General features: G+C 37.6%; 1 protein-coding gene across 1 annotated transcript in view; it reads right to left on the reverse strand.

The window, feature by feature from the left end:
* The window catches only part of SLC17A6 (solute carrier family 17 member 6), a 40,696-nt gene that overhangs the window by 13,262 nt on the left and 5,913 nt on the right, over positions 1-21,521 (reverse strand). The window contains exons 4-7 of the mRNA XM_072793766.1: positions 5,201-5,315; positions 4,020-4,107; positions 3,355-3,441; positions 213-355 (exon numbers count right to left, since the gene is read on the reverse strand). Of these exons, the coding sequence (XP_072649867.1) occupies positions 213-355; positions 3,355-3,441; positions 4,020-4,107; positions 5,201-5,315 (433 nt within the window). The remainder of the gene's footprint in view (positions 1-212; positions 356-3,354; positions 3,442-4,019; positions 4,108-5,200; positions 5,316-21,521) is intronic.

Below are 21,521 nucleotides of genomic sequence, written 5' to 3' on the forward strand. Positions count from 1 at the left end.
TTAAGAAAAGATAAAGAAAAAAAAAAAGAAACTATAGATGGGGGAAGTAGCAATCATTCCTAAGTTAGAAAGTATGAATGGAGGAAAGAAAACAATCATGATTGACACCAAATTGGTTTTGTCGAATAAGGACTCAGATAGTAGTTTGATTGGTCAAAGAGAGGTGAGATGAGGAATAAGAACAGGAATATACACCATAATAAAGTTCTTACTTCCATTGCACCTAAAAGATTTGCACTCTCTCCAATGCTTTCTTCAATGTACCTACGTTCTTCATCTGTAATAGTAGGATGCTTTGCAGGACTCTCATAAGACACCAAAAGCCAAAACATGTACCAAATCATTCCAAAGCTCCCTGCAAGGAAGAGTTCAAAAGGAGAAAGTCAAAAATCTATAAGTGCCCCCATTTAACTGTCATTTGCTGGAATAAAAATTACAGGAATCTTATGACAAACACATTCTACAGAATGCAAATTGCAGTTTATGCTTCTCCATGGACTTCAGCCTGTTGTTGTGCTATGCTACTAAACTTCAAGCTTCAATAAATAAATAAATAAATAAATAAATAAATAAATAAATAAATAAACTTCAAGCTTCCTGAAGGCTAGTCCTGGAGTTTTATCTCTTTGTCTCCAATAACGCGGACACACAGCCCTGGATAATTATTGAATGGTATGGTTTGAAACATGTTCATATGACCGACAAACATTTGCTGAGCATTTACTATTCCAGCCACTCTGCTAAGTGAGAGAAATATGGTGAACAAGACAAAACTCCTGTCTTCAAGGAATTTTACAAAGGGTGAGTCATTTTCTTATTTGCCTTCCTTGAATATATGAGAGTGGCCTATACTTCCACAAAAAGAAATACTCTCTTTCCTGTTAGCGCTTCCAGATTTAAAAGTAAACAGACTATTAAATAAAATCTAGATTATTTTAACCTGGGTGGTTATCATTCCTTAAATAATGGGGAGGGGGCTTCAGTAATTCATGTAGTAAGATCTAACACTTTATGTGACTATATGCCATTATTATTTTCAGTATATAATATTATCTATTGATCGTTCTTTGGGCAAGTGAAAGCTATAAATTCTAACACAATAGACCATTTGCAAGTTCTTTTGCATTCCTTTTTTATTTAGCACTCTCGCTATTTAAACATGCCCTTATTGGATAATGTAAATCTAAAGTATTAATAAAAGAAAGAATTTCAAGTGATTTATTCTTGTTTCCCATTTTTGGCCTCTACTCTTCTTTATCCCTGGGGTAACAGTCTAAATGCTTTTGATCTCTATAATACTTTTTTCTTGCTTGTTCGATCTCTAAGAATTATTTCTTAATACCACAGATTTTGATGTGTCATCCTCCTTTTCACTACCAAACAGGAGAGCAAACATAAATAGGGGTTAGATAGTACGTGAAAATTTGGGATAGTGTAGTGGTTATGGAGTACAGCTCTCCCAGATTAAATTCCTGGCTGTGTCACTCATTAGCTACATGCTCCAATCGGTGACTGAATCTCTGAATCTTCACTATAAAATGAGACAATTTCTTTTTTATAAGATTGTGGCAAAGAAGAGTTTAAGGAGATAATGCATGAAGCAACTAGCATGGTGAATGGCGCAAAATAAGCACTCGATAAATGAAAGCTCTTGCAATTCAGTAGCAATTATCATTACCGCTAACTAAAAGCATCTGAAGTGCCAGACATTCGGCTAATTGCTATATATGCATTATCTTTTTTTTTAACATAAGACACCATACAGTCCTTCTCTTATTAATTTAAAAAATATTAGCGTTGAATGTGTAACTCAAAGATCTAATTTTTTGTTATATGCAGTAAGTAAGCAAGTACTATAGGGATGTGATTTTTTTCAGATTATCTAATATTTAAACTTTGTATCATTCAATGGTAAATATTAAATGAGATACAACTTGACATAATGAGATTGATTTTCATGAGTGCTTTATGGAAGTTAATACTTTAAAAAAAAAAGATCTATTTATTTATTTTGGGAGAGAAAGAGCATGTGCGTGCACATCACACACATGAGCAGGAGGAGGGGCAGAGGAAGAGGGAAAGCAGACTTGCCTCTGAGCAGGGAGCCTGACTCCGCTAAATCTCAGGATCATGTCCTGAGATCATGATCTGAGCCAAAACCATGAGTAGATGCTTAACTGACTGAGCCACCCAGGCACCCATGAAAATTAATATTCTTACTTTAAAGTCACATTAATTTTCAATTAATTAATGGATTCAATTAGGGCACAAATCAGGGGATTTAATTGCCCAGCATCCCAACGTGTACTGTACACTCTATACCCATTTGCTTTAAACTTCTTTGAATTATGGACTCTTGAAAATCTAGTGAAAGACATGGATTAAAATCTAATAAAAAATATCTCCCCGGGAAAAAAATGTACAAATGCATGTGTGGCTTATAATTTTGGACATTCATTAATCTAAAACCCACCCATGGCTTTTGAACCAGAATAAGAGCTCCTGCTATAAAGTATATTTAATAATATTCTGCAAACATAAGAATTTGCTCTGATGAGAACATTTTGAAATGGGAATGGATCATGTCAAATTCAGAAGCAGCCAAATACTGTTCGGTCCTACCTCATGACTTCATTAATATTTCACATTCTCCTGCCCACATCCAAAGACGTTATTAATCAGTGACATCAGTTGGAATCCAGCTCTCTTATATTTCTCTTTTTCTCATGGCTAAAAAAAAGGTCTCCTAGAGAGAGATTTTAGGGGTACTCTCAAGTGGTAAGCTTTCTGGTTCTGGTTAAAAAGTGATCAGAAAGAGACTTCGGACTTAGGGTTTCTTGGCCTTTTTAATTTCTGCTGGAGGGTTTCATCTCATTGAATCCTGGAGTCATGAGGACTCAACTGTGCTGTTGCTGCAGGTGACTATTAGTATTTTGTCCCAAAAGTGAACTGTTGCACTTGCACTACTATTGCCTTCCAGCTTCCCATCTCTATCCAGTCTTGACAAAGTTGGGGAAATAACTGAGGAGGTAGTAGCAAAGAGGTGCTGCGTAGCTCTTTCCTCTTAATTGGCTATGAAGCAAGAGCTAATTTATTTTTTTCTTCATAATTGAGTACAATATATGAAATATATCACAATGTTTCCACCAGCAATATAGTTCCTTTTTGAAATAAATAACAAAGTAGGGAGAATCATAGAAATAGAACATTTTTCTTGATCTTCTCAAAATATAAGGAAAAGATTCTTTAAGGAAAAAAATGTGAGTAAAATGCAGAAGTACATCCAGTGATCTATGTCACTGTTTTAGTTTATACCCATTTCTTTTAACTTTACTGTACAGATATACCACATACCATAGACATAGAATACTGAAGACCAACCAGTATACTGCACAAGAATGCCAGCTAAAGGCATTGCAATTACAGCTCCAGCATATGAGCCTAAAGTAAAAGGGAGAGTGGGAAGTAGGTAAGTGAAATAAACAGAAATTCTTGACTTCATTTCACGTTTCTTGGCAGGCTCTCACAAACACACACTTGCACACTCAGGTGCACGCACACTCATGCCTCTATATCTCCAAATACATATATATGTCTACATACATTACCAGTGATACAGGACTACACTAGTGGATATGACCTACTTACCCAAGACACAAAGAGATCTAAAAATAACAAGACTAAAAAAAAAATAACAAGACTATAATAAAAAAATAAATTTCAAGGACTCTTATAAAAATTATTCACAAATATCTGAAAACTTAGAGTGGATGAATGCCTTGAAAAATACAAAACATGGAAGAAAGAAATAGAGGATTTATGGAGACCAATGAGAATTAAATAAATTGAAATGGTAGTCAAATGCCTTTCCACACACGCGTACACACACACACACACACACACACACACAAGCACACACACCAAATAGTTTTACAGGTAAGCTTTATCAACTTTCAGTTCTTATCTAAAATATTCCTAAACGTTCATCCAGCATAACTATAACTGCATGCAGTACTCACCACAAAAGGAAGTGGTTGCCAATCTACTCCTCTCTAGAGGAGGAGCCCATTTACTCCAAATCCCATGACATGCTGGGTAGGTGACGCCCTGTGATGGGGAAGACGCACATCACCATTTAGGATACAGGGTCACGGAAAAATAAGTGCATTCCCTTCTACGATGCTGTCTACTTAGAATAGGTACAAGGTATTAGGGAAACCTGCTACTCATAGATCTTTGCTAATTCCCTGAAATTCCACTTGAAAGCCTTTCAGCCCAGATCAGGTTAGACATGGTTTCTTTTCAGTGACCTGTCCAAATTCTCCCCACCCTTCAAGTCTTCCTTCCACCTCAGTTTTCTTCTGATGAAGATAAAAGAAAAGGCCCTCTAGTACTTCATTCATCCAGAACTCTGAACAGTTTGAGAAATGTGGGAGGTCTTTTTGTGAGGCTTTAAACACAGTGATTCCTAAATATAAGGAATCGATACAAAGGAAGATAAAGCTTAGGTCCTTGAAGCTCACACTTCCTGAAAGTAGCATCCAGAACTTAAGACCTATAAAATAATTATCTATTTTATGTATTTCTATCCTATCACTTTTTAAATTTCTTTTTGGAGAAAAAAGAGAGTGTTCTCAGTGCCTTAATATCGGATTTATCTTCTCCCACTATACTTCCAGAGAAGGGCAAAAGTAGGCGAATCCGAAGTTTTTAAATGATATTTTTTCAAAGGCTATAGGGTGATGAAGCAAAAGTCATTCATTAGAGTTTTATTCCCAAAGAACATAGTCAATGAAATATTTTGATGAAAACTCAAATCATGATTCAAGTCCAACAGGGATTTGGTATAAAACTCCCAAAAGGTATTAATTCAGGGTTATCATCAGCAAAGGACGGACTCAGAAATTCTCATCACAGCATATTAATCAAACTGTGTGTCCTTTTTTTTTTTAAAGTCAAGCAGTCATTAAGTGTTTTTTTTAATACTATTCAATTCTAAAGAAGGGGAGGCAAGCAGTCACAATCGTACTTTAGCATTATTTAAACACAAAAGATCTAATTGCCTAGATTTTCCAATTTTTTAAGCAAACTATGTAGACACAACCTTATAAAATGTTTATTTGTAGATCAAGTCAAAGATAATCTGCTGGTTCTAATCAACATGCCAACCTTAAGATGACGCCATCCTGCAGTTTCATACCTCAACAAGGCCTTGTAATATCCTGACAAAGATGACACACCCATAATGCACTCTGGCTGCTGATGGGATTAGCATATTCAGAGTAGAGGTAAGAAGTATGGCAGCTCCAAAAACCCTGAAAAAGAAAAGGAGTTAAGGGATCTAATTTTCTCAGGTCAAGTTATTATGCAATTTTAAGATCGATTTTTTTTTTCTAAAAGAATAAAATATGTTTTGGACTTGCTTGGTTGGCCACTACAAATAGATACTTCAACTATCTTGAAATGTTACATTATTGAAACGTGAGAAATAAAAGAAAAATTTAACAAATCCTGTTATATGCACTTGTATTTATTTTCTTCTTAGATCTAATTACAAAATGCAAATGTTTAACGAATCATCATCCACCGCTTGGGTTTATAGCTCAGTCTGCAATGTAAGCTGCTTTGGGGCAAGAGTCTGTTGTTCAGGGAGGGACACTGTTGCATCCCTAATACAGCACGGAGCCTGACACATAGCAGAGATTCGCTGAAAAGTTGTCAGAAAAAGAATAAATGCCTGAGTGGAGCTATGTCTCATATTATACGACTACTTGCATCTTCCCTAGAAGCTGCATATACATAAATATTTTATGAATGGAATTATACTTTAAATGCCCCAAGAAATCTCACGATCAGATCCCACAGCACAAGGATTTGTAGTGAAAATAACTATTATATATATATATATTTCTTTCTTTCTTTCTTTCTTTCTTTCTTTCTTTCTTTCTTTCTTGTGGATGTGGGTGGGGGTACTGTCTGAGGCACACCCCTGGCTGTGCGCCGTACACAGGGTGATTCAGAAAATAATTACTGAAAATATGGTTCTTGCACCTTCCTCCACCTGCAAGCAAAAATTCCACTCTGTTTTTTTTTTAATCTTCCATAATGTTCATACTAAGTAAGAAAAATAGTCCCTTAACTGGTTAAATTTAGAAATATCCTCTTGCAGAGGAATTTGGTGACACATTATCTCGAATGAGCTAAAGCTGTGTGTCCTGGGCAAGTTTTCTCCAGTTGAACACTGAGCCTCGAATTCAGGGAAGATGGTTGCCTCATAGAAGGTCTGATCCTTCCATGGGGCACATTTAAGTGTAAGAGTTAAATGACTGGAGTTTCCAAAAGGGTCCCTGGTCATTATTGATCAGCTACTGAAATTTGAGAAATGATTTTATGAAGGGCTGAAGTGGAACAGCTGTTTTTCCACGAATCATAGACCAGGTCAAATACTTTTGTTTACCTGATGTAACCTAATACCGCCTGTCCTCAGTGGCTTCTCTCCACTGAGATGGGTCACACAGGACATAAATATCCTGTCCTGTACTTCCCCTGTGCCGTTTGCAAAATAGGTATTGTTAGGTTTGAGTCAAAAAATAACGTATCTCCTAAAAGTCTATCGCAAAATAGAATCTTTCTATTTCTAAAAATGATTACTCCCATTACAATGCCACACCTCCAGTGACATTAAACCTCTGCTGAATATGAATTTATTTTTCCAGAAAAGACATGCAAAATCATATAATGTGTCTTTGTAAAATAAGAACCCAAAATTGTTATAAAAACTGACTTAAAATGTGTTTTTATTGATCATTACTTTCACATTGAAAGAATTTTCACCTCTCTTAAAAATGTAATCCAAATGTTCTTGTGTGCAAAGCCCAGGATACTTTGGAGGTTTCCTTTAAGGCTGAAAGGAAATAGGAGAAAGTGCATGGAGCATGTTTCCTGGACCTAGTGGTGAACAGTGCAAGTTCCCAAAGGCTGCGAGATGAACATGTTTACGCTGTTCTGGGAGTAGGAGTGTTTTACCCATGTCACAGGGAGGATGAAGGCAGGTAGGACAGATGACACTGGGGTCTTGGTCATATTGAGAGGCTGCCTGGGTACTGCCAAACTCGTGCTGACTGTATTTTCTGTAGATGGATCCCACGTTGCTTATGATCCTCAATAATAAAAGAGACTGACCGTGCTTCAGCCTTTAAGGATAATGAGAACCAGAGCTACATGATGCTACAGAATTTTTGAAAGTGTTTATAGGAGTTAGGCATCCACTTCATTTAGCCCTTTGGAAGAATCCCTTCAAACTGTTGTCCATGAACCAGCTGCAGGAGAATTCCCTGGAGTGCTTATTAAAAATGCAGATTTTTCACACCAGAGTTTCTAAATCAGACTATGCTGGGAGTGAAGCCTGAAAATCTGTGTTTTATTAAGAAATCCAGGTGATGGGATGCCTGGGTGGCTCAGTGGTCGAGCGTCTGCCTTCGGCTTGGGGTGTGATCCTGGGTCCTGGGATCGAGTCCCACATGGGGCTCCCTGCAGGGAGCCTGCTTCTCCCTCTGCCTGTGTCTCTACCTCTCTCTCTGTGTCTCTCATAAATAAATAAATAAATAAATAAATAAATAAATAAATAAATAAATAAACAAAATCTTTAAAAAAAGAAAAAAATCCAAATGTTTTTTTTTTTTTGTATGCTAAGGCTTGCAAAAAAGCCCACAAAATGTTCATATCCAATTTTATCTAACATGTGTGTCTTCTTTTCCAATAATTTCTTGAAAGTATGATGCAGGAAGTTTATTTTCTATGAATTTAACTTTCAACCCTCACTCTCTCCATTTGAAGAGTTTTAAAATACTGCATTTCTAGATAGGCCATTGAGACATGAATTTTACCCATTTCTCAGCCTCTACTCTACTGATATTTCGGGATGGATAATTTTTGTTGTGAGACGCTCTCCTGTGCATTATGTGTCTAGTGGCACCTATCACCTTTCTGCAGTAGAAGCCAGTAGTGTTTGCCCCCAAGTTGTAACAACTAAAAATGTCTACAAAAATTGCAACATTTTCCTTGGGGAACAAAATCATCCACCAGCAGAACCGAATCAGTCATGAATTATTTGTTGAGCACTTACTAGAGTTAGACCTAAACCTAGTAAGTGCTTCTTCAACTTGCCAGACACCATGCAAACACTTCACATGCCATAAAATCCACTTCACAACCAAATGAGATGGATATTTTTCATACATCCATTTGATAGACGAAGAAACTAAGCCCAAGACAAGTGAAATCACTTGCACGCTTTGTTCATCAGTTCCAAGTAGAAGAGCCTTGGCTCAAATCTATTCTCTCTGACTCCAAAGCCAGTGGGTTTTACCACTAGGGTCTTCATCTGATTATGCACAAGTGCAGTTAGTAATGTGTTTCGGAATTCTAACTGTAAATCTAAATAATAATAATGTAATTTAAATAATAATCTTCACAAAGCTACCCGAACTCATCCTACTATTCCTAAAATAAAACACCAACAGGTCACTCTTAAAGTTTATTTTCCACCCTTGCCCTGAGTAGTGTTTCTAATTATACAATCTTGTGACATGTCTAAATGCTTCCTACTTTTACCTAAATTCTTTTACCTATCCCTTTTTCATTGTTAGTTGCTATTGGATCATAGAAATGCATTGACTTTTCTTCTATTTAAGAATAAATCCATCGTAGGGCACCTGGATGGATCAGTCCATTAAGCATCTGCCTTTGGCTTAGGTCATGATCTCCGGTTCCTGGGATTGAGCCCCACATCTAGCTCCCTGCTCAGTGGGGAGTCAGCTTCCCCCTCTGCCTCTACTCCTCCCTCTGCTCATGCTCCCCCTCTGTCTTTCTCTCAAATGAATAAATAAAATCCTTTTTTTAAAAAAAGAATGAAATCCATGGGATTTTTCAGAACCTCATCTTTTTAAAATTTCATATCATTGTTATCCAAGTCAATATCCAAGTAATTAAAATTCTGATTATCAAAATTCTTGCTCAGTACAGGAAGCCTTCAAGCTTTCTCTTGCTGTGCTACACACAGCCAAAATTAAAGCAGCCACTTCATTCAACATTCATTTATGCATTCACACTCCAATTCTTTGTGAGACTATATTTAGAGTAGGGTACTGTGCTGAGGAGGAAAAGGGAGCTAAAGCTTACAAAGCTCTTACTATACTCACTCCACCTACCTTAATTCATTTAATCCTCACAACTACTCTCTGAGCCGCACATTCTTCTCATTTTACAAATAAGAAACCGGAGACAATGATTGTGCAAGACACAAGCAAGCATTAAGTGGAGACTGGAATCCAGGGCTCTCTGACATGAAAATCTGTGCTCTGTCATTGGTACGATGCTATTAGGCACTTAGTAGAAAAGATAGGATGGCCCTTGGTGTGGTAGGGGAAAGGAAGGGAAAGACAAGTAGCAAGAAATAACTTAAGCCAAAGGTCATAAGAGAAGTAAAAGTGAAAAGCAAGGGAGGAAAAGACCCAATCCAGCTGGAGTGACCAAGTAGTGAGCCCTTCACAGGAAATATTTTCACACCGGGCCTTGGAAGATGAATGTTAAAAGGAAGAAGTAAGAACTTCCAAAAAGAGGAAATGGATCAGCAAAGGTTCAAACAGTGCAAGAGATTTCATTCTATGTCAGAAACTAGGTCAGTATTTAAAATGGCTGGACATGGTGGCCCCTGTACCCTGAGTAGGAGAAGTAAGACCACCAAGAGTGAGATTATGAACAAGGAAGGTGTGAGGAAGACTTGAGGAAATACAGATTGAACGAGGGGAAGAGCAGAGTCTGGAAGTCCATGGCACCCAGGAGATGATGCAATTTAGAGTGACTGTAGAAGATAATGATTAAGCCTTCTGAGTGAAGTAAGCACAAAGCTTACTAGAATTAAGGGGAGAGGGATCTGTGAGGCCAGTGCGAAAGAAAGTGATCAAGAGCCATGTAAATTTAGGCAAGATGATGGGTTACAGAGGAGCAAGGCGCCAAAGTCACCAACGGTGGTAGAGGGGGAGAAAGTAACATAATTATGGTACAGAAATTTTTATAGGACCCAAGCTCTGTTCCTTAATAACTATGTGACTTGAAAATTAGTGAACTTCTCTAGGCTTCTGATTCCTTGCCTATAAGATGGCAGAGTCACATAATGGTCAAGAGCATGGTTTCTAAGACGAGACTGCCTGGCTTCAAAGTTCATTTCTGTCATCTATTACTCGAATGATCTCGAGTAGTTTGTTTAACTAACTACACTTCATTCCTTGCCAACAAAATGAGGATTTTTTTTATAAATTTATTTTTTATTGGGGTTCAATTTGCCAACATATAGCATAACACCCAGTGCTCATCCCGTCAAGTGCCCACCTCAGTGCCCGTCACCCATTCACCCCCACCCCCCGCCCACCTCCCCTTCCACCACCCCTAGTTCGTTCAAAATGAGGATATTAACAGAACCTACATGTTATTACAAGTAAAGCACCCAGAAGAACACCTGACATACACTTAAGGGGCGTTAGGATCTGTACAATGTTGATAAATTCATGTATTACATGTCATAGGGTTGCTGTGAGGCTAAAAATAATACACTTGAAAGGTGACCTACATGTAAAAATAAATCCATAAATGTGAGCCAGTCAGGTAGAAATAATACTAAATCACCAATGGTTACTGGAAGTGTTAGTGTGTGTCAGTCACTGTTCTAGATTCTCATTTTAAAGTAACAATAGGATCAGTTTGCTGTAGGATTGCAGCTACTGCTGTAATTATTTCATAGAACAAGTACAAGTGAGTTTAAATAGCTTGCTACAGTCACATAAATATAAGTGGAGAAGTATGGTTTGCATTTACTCAGGCTGGTTGTAGATCCTAGACACATTCCCGCTAAGCTCTCCTCTACTGTCACAGCAGCAGAACTAGTACTCACACGGTGCCAGCAGCAGCAGGTAAAATGGCAACAATTTGGGAAGACAAAAACAACTTGGATAATGGATGATAGCAGTGAGGAGTGAAAGAGGATTCTACTCCTGCCCTATGTTTCAAAGTAGTCAACCTGAGAAGCTTATTTAGGGAAGGTTTGGTCTCCTTATGAGCCAAGTCTAGGTTTCAAAAGAGAAATGGAAGAAATAGAACTAAGTATGGAGTAGGAGTCCCAGAATACAAAATAGTTCAGCATGGTGATTTTTCAGATTTCATCCTTCATGATCACCGCCTTCAAGGGTTTGTCCAAACACTGCTGGGTGCCAAAGCTTCTGGTTCAGTAGGTTTGGGTCAGGACCTGAGAATCTGCAGTTCTAACTAGGTCCCAGGTGACGCTGATGTTACTTTTCCTGACTTGAGAATCATGGGCTTAGCAGTATTATGCTAGATTTCCCCCCCAAGACAGCATAAAAAGAGCAGATCTGGGGCAGGGCTGGGGACAAACCTAAAATGGACAGAGGCAGACACCACTGCAAAAGGGAGTTTACCCTTATTTATAGAGGGGAGGGGCAAGAATGGAACGGAAACACCTGCTAACAGGGGCGATATCCTTTACAAAACAAATTGCCATTTGATGGTTGAAACAAGACCCAAAGTGAAGTTCTCTGGCCTCTTTTGGACTGCCCTCACTGACCGAATCGACTGAGCAGCTGCTGTATTTCTCCTGGGGACATAGAAACAGCACAACATAATATTAAGAATAAAAGCTGTGGTTACGGTGTGTGAATTCAAATTCCAACTCTGATTTCCTTCTAGGTATAGTGTTGGGCAAGCTGTTATTAAGTTCACTAAGCCTCACTTTTTCCTTTTGTAAAATAGAAGTAGTAAGTTTTCATACTTCAAAGGACTATCAGGAAGATTAAACGAATTAGTTATGAAAGGGGACAGTGTCTGGTTCAGAGTAAATGGTTTATAAATATCAGCTATCACTATACAGGAATTTCCCAACATTCCTTAGAGTTTTCAGAGAATTCTTCTTCTTTGCCCTTTTTTTTTTTTTTTTCCCAGAGTGCTTTTGTCCTGGTTAAATAGTATTGTTTCTGCAACAATGGATTCAGAGTTGTTTCATGTCATCTTGAAATCCTATCAGCTTAAAGTGCATGAAGACATAGAGAAAAAATTCTATCGCCCAGTCCGAAGGCCTACAGAGTGGATTGCACTGCATCGGGCTCCCGATCTGTGCCTCAATAGACAATCTAAAATATCTGGCGGGAAACAAAATGTTTTTTTTTTTTTTACATGGACAGGCATCATCCAAATGAATTATATGTGTCTTGGTAATAGCTTTGCCTCCACCCTTATCCCTAATACCTACCCCCCGCCACACACACACATGTACACCTCTTTTTTCAGCTAATCACGTCTCTCAGAGACTCCTCAAGCACTGTAGATTGCTTTTATAAGACTTAATTCAAGACATCACATATTCCCCTAACCCTGCATTGTTTGTGCCCCTTGGGGAACACAGTCTGGGTCTTTATTTCATGTTTTCAAACCCCATGTTGCTATCAGAATGCTTTATACATGACATGCTCTTAGGAAATGGCTACCCAGTTACTTTTGTTCGAAGACTTTAAAACAGAAGGCGATAATAACTTCCCTTTCTGAGGTATATGTGGGTGATAACAGATCTTTCTTCTTTGAACCTTTGTTATCCCAATATCTATTTCAATCAACTGATCATTTCTTTGTTCTTGAGCTTTTAGTAGAGATGAACTGCTGTTCTGGGTATCCTAAAAATCCTAGGAAGCTGAGTTACTCTCATAGAATAACTGTAGGATGGAGGCTATGGACTAGAATTTAGAGTATTCTTGCGGATATTTATCAAATCCTCACTTGAGAGAGTTGCTGAGTTCAAGTACGTGGCCCAGTCTGGCCTCATCCTTGTCTTCCCAACAACACTGTAGAATCTTCTGAAACCGACTGCCATTTACATTCTCTGTTTATCACAGCATCCTCATCAGCCTTTGAAACCACTGTCGCTAAAGCTCTGCTTTCAAAATTAAATTAGGCGGTAATGCTTCAGAGATGACATATTGTCCTCTTAAAGAATCCCACCATTTATCAATATTTAATGTCATCATCTATATTGTATTATGCTTGACAGTCGTTCGTTTCGTTTGGCCCGATGTCAACCAAAACAAACAAATAAACAAACATAAGCATTGAATATATTTTTGATATCGCAACAGAAGGAAATAGGTTATATACCAAGAAATATTTAATATTCATGTGAATTTCATTATCTCTAGCACTGGTTTCAACACTGACACACAATTGCATTTCACAGCGCTGCTGCCCTGAAAGCAATCTCTACCATAATAGGTTTCCAAGTTTATTCTGATTAGAAGGCTTGTCTAAAAACCAGAATCGTGAAAAAATGTTTTAAATTATTCCACAGCCATGTTCTTCCCTATGAGCCTAGCCTAGCACTAAATAATACAGTGAATTTTTTTAAGAAACTGTAAAACAAATGTTTTAAAGAACACATGCTAAAGTTTTTTTTTTTAATAGGAGAAATGTGTTTTTTTTTTAAAAAAAGGGAGAAATGTGTTTAATAAAAAAGCACATCCTTTGAAATCAGATATACTGGGGTTGATACTCCAGCTTTTCCTATTATCAGCTAGTGATCTTTGGGGAAATAACTGCTATTTTGCCTTCAGTTCTCTCATCAATAAAACGAGTGTTAAGAATGTCTGCCTTACAGAGTATTTATGAGGAAGAAAGATGACGTATGTAAAAAGTTTAGTGATAACGTATATTTAGTCTAGTAAATGAATCTGTCTAATTTCATCTGTCTCCTGAAATGAGGAACTAAGGCAATTACAAAAACAATTTACAACTCATATCCTCTCTCTTCCCACCCCAATACAAATGTACTCTTTAGGGAGAGGTAGAAATGTTATCCCTGAATGATCTACTTCACATTGATTGAAAAGCTTTCTGATACTCACTCACCCCTCTCCACTGTGCCTGGTTAGAGTAGCTCTTCTATGTTTCCATTCAGTTGAGCTGGCTTTGTTTTTCCCCATTTTGATCTAAAAGCTAGATTTCTAAATTCTTTTTAACTACAGAGAAGGAGAAGGCTGTCTTTTACTCCATCATATAAATTAAGTAATCATGTCACTGCTTGACTTCAGTAGAACTAAGAAGAGCATCAATGCTGCTTTTTAGGTTCATTTTTACAATCTTAATTGTCTTTTGAAATTTCACTGTGGATTTCCTCAGGTACATTTTCAATGTTTCTCAATAGGCCGAATGCTAAATTTAATGGCAGACAAATAATAATGTAGTTTATTTGAGAGTGTTTTCATGAATGCTGATTTTGAATAGAAATTTAAGACTCTATTCAATATAAGTAACCAATTGCACATTTGTAAAATTAAGCTGACTTCTGGTTTATATTCTGGGTTTTGTGTTGTTGTTTGTTTTATAATTCATGTCAGTTAAGAAGCTCACTTATGGTCTGATCCACCACTTATTCCAAGTAAAGGTGAAAAATGTATAGGTAAATAGAGAAATATTATACTCTACATTAAAAAAAAATTTTCTAGAAACAAATATCCCCAAGTAAATATCTGCCTATTTTAATATATATATATTTACTTTCTAAATTATAAATCTGAGTTCTCTAAAATATAAGGCAGTGTTTATATCAGCATGTATAACATCAGGCAATATATTCATATCAGCACCACATATAAAAATAAACCATCAATGAAAATTCTAGCTGAATTACACAAAATTTTTTCAGCAATAAAATAAACTAAACCATTTCTTTCACTGAATAATCAAGCCATGTAGTTATTAATTAAATAAATTTTGCCAAACTTGAAGTCCCCCAGAGTAAGTTGCATCTCTACTAGCAATGATATTTCTTTTCGCCTAATGTCCTTCTCCTTATAATTGGCAGCTAGAGTTCCACCTGAAAAACCCACATGTATAAATATAAGTCAGAGATGAGTGTCAGTAATTGCACCAAGGGAAAAAAAAGGCAAAGAAAAAAAAACATGCAAACTAAATGTGAAAAATCTTAACATTTCAAATGCCTTAGGAAGAGGATGAGAAACTGATGGGTGTTCTCCATTTCTCAGGGAACATCATAATCTCTGTGAAATAGAATAAGGGTCATTTGCTTATTAAGATTGCTTTTCAAAATGATAAACCACTTGAAAGCTACTTAAAATTGTTGTTTTCCTCATGATTTCTCCTGCAGCAAATGAAATACTAAAATGAATTCAATTTGCTTATTTTCAAGTTAAAACCTAATTTCAACTTGTTTTTCCTCTACTTGTTACTCTCTCTCTCTCTCTCTCCCTCTCTCTGTTCTTGTCTTCCAGTGTGAAATTACTATATTCTCTTACATAGAGTGACTTCAAGAACAGGGGTTTGTGTATGTGTGTGTAGGTGTGGTAGGAGGCTCTATATTACTAAACAGATTCCCAAAAGGGAGAAGCATATAGTGTCCCTGCTACAGAAATGTTTGGAAAAGCAGATGTAATTGCTGAAAACCTGCATCACACCCTGACTGATGATTAACATTTGGTGTGTCCAGGGTGAGTTAGCTGTGAAATTCTCAGTCATATTATTTCTCTATGACCCAGAACCACGAACACCCTCAGCTACCAAGCCCACCCCAAAAGGCTTTGCCTGCTAGAGGTGACAGGCACACTGGTGACCTGTCACTTCTGCAGATGATATTCATTTTCCCCAAATCAATCAAACCATTTCCATTTGGACGATGACTTGTCACTTAACAGGGAACTAGTGTTCCTCACCCCAGGTGTGGCACTAATCCTGTCCTAGAGGGTCTGTAGGAATAGACTGATGCAGGCTGTTTAATCTATTTAATCTAATCAAATCAGGGCTCAGGCGCCTCCCTTTGTCACATCTGATGCCCCATTCCCATATTTTAAAAGGAATACACAGGCACAAGCCAGCCCTCTGGGTCCCTTGGTACATCATTAAGTTGTAAAAATGACTTCATCACTCATGACAGAGAAATTAGACAGCCCCAACAGTGGCATATGGCAGCGGGAGAATCATTGTACCAGCTGCCCACCTGACTCTCTCCTCCCTCAGAATCACGTCCCCCCCTCCCCAGGCTGCCTCTGCACTGCAGTAGTTGGATGTGGCGGCCGCAGGGGAAGCCAGAGCTAGTAAAGGGTGAGAGGAGAGGAGGATGGAAGGAAAGAGAAGCTCCTGTCAGCAAACCACGTGCAAGCCCTTGGGGACCCCTCCCCCTCTCAATCCATTTATTCATCTTGTGGAAAGGGTATTTTCTTTTGTTGGAAAAAAGGAAGGTCTCTTCCGCACAGTCCCAGACACCTAAGACATAGAACCCACAATGAGGAGGCGGTGAGATATCCGATAGGCTGCCAGATGAGTGAAACAGTCACCTCTGGCCCTACAGGACTGGATGGTGAGAAACCATTTCCACCGCAGCAGGACGGTGGTCTCTTGCCGCAGCTTTCTGTTCCCAGTCTGAATTATTTTCTCAGACAAAAGGAATTTGCAAATGTTTCTCACTGGAAGGGTTAAGGAACCTCTGCTTGCGATAGATGCTGCAATGGATAAGTAAATGAGCGATAGATAATAGATGATAGATAGATAGATAGATAGAGATAATGTTTGCATTTGTGTTTAGTAATGTCACTTAAGAATTCATTTCCAAAGCTTATTCCAATAAATAAAGCGCATCTTCATTGTTTTATTTCTGTGAAGGGAAGAGAATAACACCAGGAAAAATGTTCCTTTCTGGGCTTAAAGTATGAAGATGTTATGTTTAAAATATCTTCATCCCTCTCTTTCTGAAAAATCCCTCTGACAGGAGAATTTTTCAGAATCAGGAAGGCCAGAGTATACTCTTACCTAAAGTATACTCCATTTCATTTTTATAAATGCAAAGTCACATTACTTGTTTTAAAATCCATGCATTTGAATTCATTGCTTTTTTTTTTTTTAAGTCTAAACTACTCTCTCTCTCTTTCTCTCTCTCTCTCTCATGATGGTGGTATGAATTGAGTTGTATCTATCAAAATCCCAAGGAAGAATTTCTTCTTTTTTGCAGATAAAAGGTCTAAACTACCCCAACTACCTACCCACCCACACCCCTGCCCAGTGATACTCAAATCTCTGAAATCTTGCAGGAGACCACGTTAGTAGGTTGGGAGAAAAAGTTCTAAATGCCACATTTTCTCCTGTAGAAAAATCACACTATATGTTTAAGTCATTATCATGTTTGGGTTTTTGTGTCTTGTAGAGAAGGGAACAGAATCATTCCTGAAGCCACACCATTTGGGAGTCCCTGCCTACACACACACAAAAAATACAGTATGTTTCTCCTGCCACCAAAACCAAAGGATCCCTTGGGCCAGCTAAAGGCTTCTCTTTCTAATTCTTGGATTTTTGTCCTGGATTTGGGGCATGATGGATTGTAGGCACTCATTGAGAGAGCAGATGGTTCAGCTCGCTGCTGAAAGTGAACTTCGCCGTGAAGCACGTAGTTTCAGGCAGAGATATTAAATTTCAGTGTAGAGATAACCTGAGGTCATGCATTACTGGATATCTGAGTTTTGGTGCCAATCTCTTTGTGATCTTGGGCAAGTCACCACCTCCCTGACTCTCTAGTTCCTTTCCTGGTCCCTAAGGGAGAAGATTGGATTAGATGAACCTTATCTTTCTCTAATAGGGATTTTTTTTTTCCTGTTAGCTGAAGTTCACCACGTGCTACAGACACATAGGATCCTCAATCTCTTATGCAAATAAAGAACTATTTCTTTTTGTTTTACTTTAGCAAAAATCAAGTTAGAAACCCAAGAAATACCCGAAAAGACAAAATGCGGTACCAGCAATTAAACACTTTTTAAATTAACGAGAGGAGTAGAGGGAAATAAACTATGACTTTCAACAGAGAAGTCTAATCTCAAACTTAAAATGGATTTCTCTAAGTGTTTTTCTGGTGCCTGACTAGAATTCAAAGACTGAAAGCACTGAATCACTAGCACTCTCTTTACCCTTGGCTAAAAAGCTTTGCTAAGACAGTCCTTCAAATGAGACTTAAGGCATTTGTTATTATTTTGAACAATAATGTGTAAATAATGTATATGGGAAAATAATGTTCAAGCTAGAAATCCAACGGGTGAAAGATTTGCATTTTTATCACAGTAGAAATAATCCTTTTGTATTACTAATACCAAAGACCAACTTAAACATAAGGAATATTGAATGGCCTCAAGACGTTATTCATTCTTTCATTTTTTTTCTGAATTTAGGACCTTATTAATAATAAATGATAACAGCCAATAACTAATGAGGGCCAGGCACTTGTAAGAACTTCACATGTATTCTCTTATTTAGCTGCCATGATACTCATATCAAGTAGGTAGTTTGATTAGTCCCCTCTTCCAGAAACATAAATTGAAGTTCAGAGGAGTTAAATAATGTTTTATAGCATTCAGTGATTAAGTACTACATTCAAGAGTCTGAATCCACATGGTTGGTCTTTAGAACCTGTCTCTTAAACACTCTGCTCTAGGCTCTTTTTAAAAAGCCCAAATGCTTTGTTGGGGGTGTTCATTTTATTTATTCAACAAATACCTGTCTTGGGCCAGGCTGTCTATGATGCTAGGGTACAACCATGAAAACAGCGTGGATACAACCACCTGCTCTCAAGGAGCTTACACTTAATTGGACAAAACAAAAATAATTAAATAAATTAATAAATAATTAAAATTCTGATGTGACAGCTGGCAAGAAGTGCCTGTAAAAAAACTAAATCAGCATTGGCAGATCAAGGAAGCATGAGCAGAATGGGGAAAATTTTTAAATAGGGTTTATATAATATTGCCACCTAGACAGAAGGAAGAATAGTCTTGTGAAGACAATATAGTCCATTAAAAACATAAGGTTGACCAAATATCCTTTGGTAAATCTGACCATCTTTCATTAGGCCTTTTGCAAAAATTCTGTTGTTTCTCCTGTTAAGTACTTGCCTAGGTCCCTCATCAGTCTAAATGCAAGGTAAAAATAACCCTTAGCTATTTCACATGTGTAATTATCTTGATTACTATTATAAGCCTATTGTCCGGTCCTGTTTAAAGACAACATTGATCTGCCCCAACACATTGTTATCACTGGAGTAAATCTGTTCTCATCTAAAAACACTGCAGATTTTGTCAGGAATCTTCCATGACTCCTCACCCCAAAGCCCTCCAGGGAGGTAACTAAATTCTCCTGCTCACAATATGCAATAGCCCTTTAAGAAAAGACAAAGGAAAAAATGATGCAAAGGTCCTCCTCTGGGACTGAGATTTCTCTCCCCGTGACTCCCCATTTTTTCCCCCTCAATGAGGAGGAAAACAAGAATACTTAAAGTCCGACCAGAAAAGGGACCAAGGATCTGTATTCTGACCAAGGGTTCAGCTGCTTTTGCTGAAAGCATAAAATAGAGAAGCCACATCATTGCCAATGGTTTTTCATTGAGACACGAGCCAGGAGGTGTATCCAGGAGCCCTTCTCTCTAGAGGAGCAGTCTCCACACACCTCAGTTCCTCTACTCCGCTTCCTCCCATACCTGTGATGGCAAACACTTTCCAAAGTGAGCTTTTTTTTACACCTAGAGGGAAAGGAATCTGTCCCCAGTACCCCACCCAAGGGAAATATTGTTCTATGATTAGATGATCTACAGGGAGAAGTTTATTTGAATGGGCGCACAATATTTGCAGGTGGAAAACTGGTCTTGTATGTTGCTTTTAGTTTTTTTGAAAAACGATCGTAATGGGAAATGTATAACTTTCAGACCAATTCTAAAAATCTCTCAGATTTTATGTTAATAAAAAACAAGTTCTAAGATAAAATTCTAGATAGCATACATAGGGCTGTTTGGATATTTACCAACATGTTAACAATAAGGTCTCTGTATAATCTATGATTTTTATTATATTTGATTTTTATATATTTTTCTTAGAATATGATACTTTCATCATGAGAAAAGGGACTATTATATATTTCTCAAACCTGTCTTCACAGGAGGCTTCAACTGTATTTGTAATGTTTTGTTATATTCTTTTAAATGAGGCAAATATATCAACGCGCTAAGATCTGATAAGGAAGTTAGTCTATATTTTCTATACGTTGTCATATTTTATAATAAATTGTAGTTTTCTCAGTCTTAGAGAACACAAGACATTGAAAACATTAAGTTTCCCTCTCTTGAATATCTGTATAAAGGTAAGGTGAATTCAGATCCAAATATGACTTCTAAAGTTCACACTTTTCTCCTTTAAGGAAAATCTACCAAATATATCAGAACCTGAGTTAGCATCAGTCTTTATTAAACATAATACAAATGATAGAGAGGAGCTTGCTTTTTTTTTTTTTTTTTTTTTTTTTTTTTTTTTTTTTTTTTTTTTTTAAGCCAGGAAAACCTGTTTACTGACCTCCTAGTGTTACAAAGAGGGAAAAGCTGGGGCATCCCTGGTGTTTTTTCCTGGCAGGAAAATGTTAGCATTTTAACAATTGGCAAGCTGAGGGTTTTGACTGGGAAAAAAAAAAAAAAAAAAAAAACACCTTAAAGGCACAGCCATTATCCTTTCATTTCACATTACATAGTTTCCTATATCATTTTTTCTCTGTGTGTGTGAATTGTTGCTTGTTTTCCCCTGAAGTGAAAATAGTTCGTATACATATATTTGGACTATCTTTCTGTGAAGTTTGTTTTGTTTTAGAAAAGAATTTGAAGAGAAAAAACCCAATTCAAGACCTTATGCCTTGGGGATATGACAGCCAAAAGTGTAGCATGTTCATTACCAGGACTATTTAAGGAAATATTTCCCTTTATTTCAGTTATCCCATCCATAGAATTGGCTTCTCTAAAGAGTTTAATGATTTTCATTTTAAGCTAACTCCTTTTTTAAAAGAATAGTTTGTCTCCTGTTGGCTCTGAGTACAAACCATCATGATGTCAGGGGAAAGATGATATTCAAAAGGCACCGTTCCTAATCTTTCATTCTCTTCTTTTGTCATTTTGAAGGACTGTCTAAAAATCCTGGCCCAAGGATTCTGAAGCCTAAAATAAACTTGCAAGAGTTCTTCCCTGGGCTTTGGACAGGAGAGGGCGGAAACATCTTGAGCAGGAAGTCACCGCTGGTGAAAGGGATCCTAGATGACAAAAGCCACTGAAAGAGGCCTTCTCGGAGATTTTACTGAGAAATGAGGAGGGACCAGTTTACAAAAGCAAAGAGGAGAGAGGTGCCCAGGTCAAGATCCCTTCCCCGGAATATCCGGCTTTGGAGGGGGCGAGAGAGGTGAAGTCACAGGTACAAAGTCCAAAGAAAGACCCTAAGTCTTCTGCGGGGGGAGGGGGGGAGGGGGGTGTCTCTATGAAGCAACACTTGAAAAGGGGAGTGCGGGCGTTCTTTCTCAGTTTTATCCTTCAGACTTAAGGAAGATTAATTTAGTTTTATTTATCTTCATATCTACAGAGTGAAGCAAATACAGCTGCCCCTCCTCCTGCAGTG

This window comes from Canis lupus, chromosome 23 (assembly GCF_048164855.1).
Source record: "Canis lupus baileyi chromosome 23, mCanLup2.hap1, whole genome shotgun sequence".
In the NCBI taxonomy this organism is placed as follows: Eukaryota; Metazoa; Chordata; class Mammalia; order Carnivora; family Canidae; genus Canis; species Canis lupus.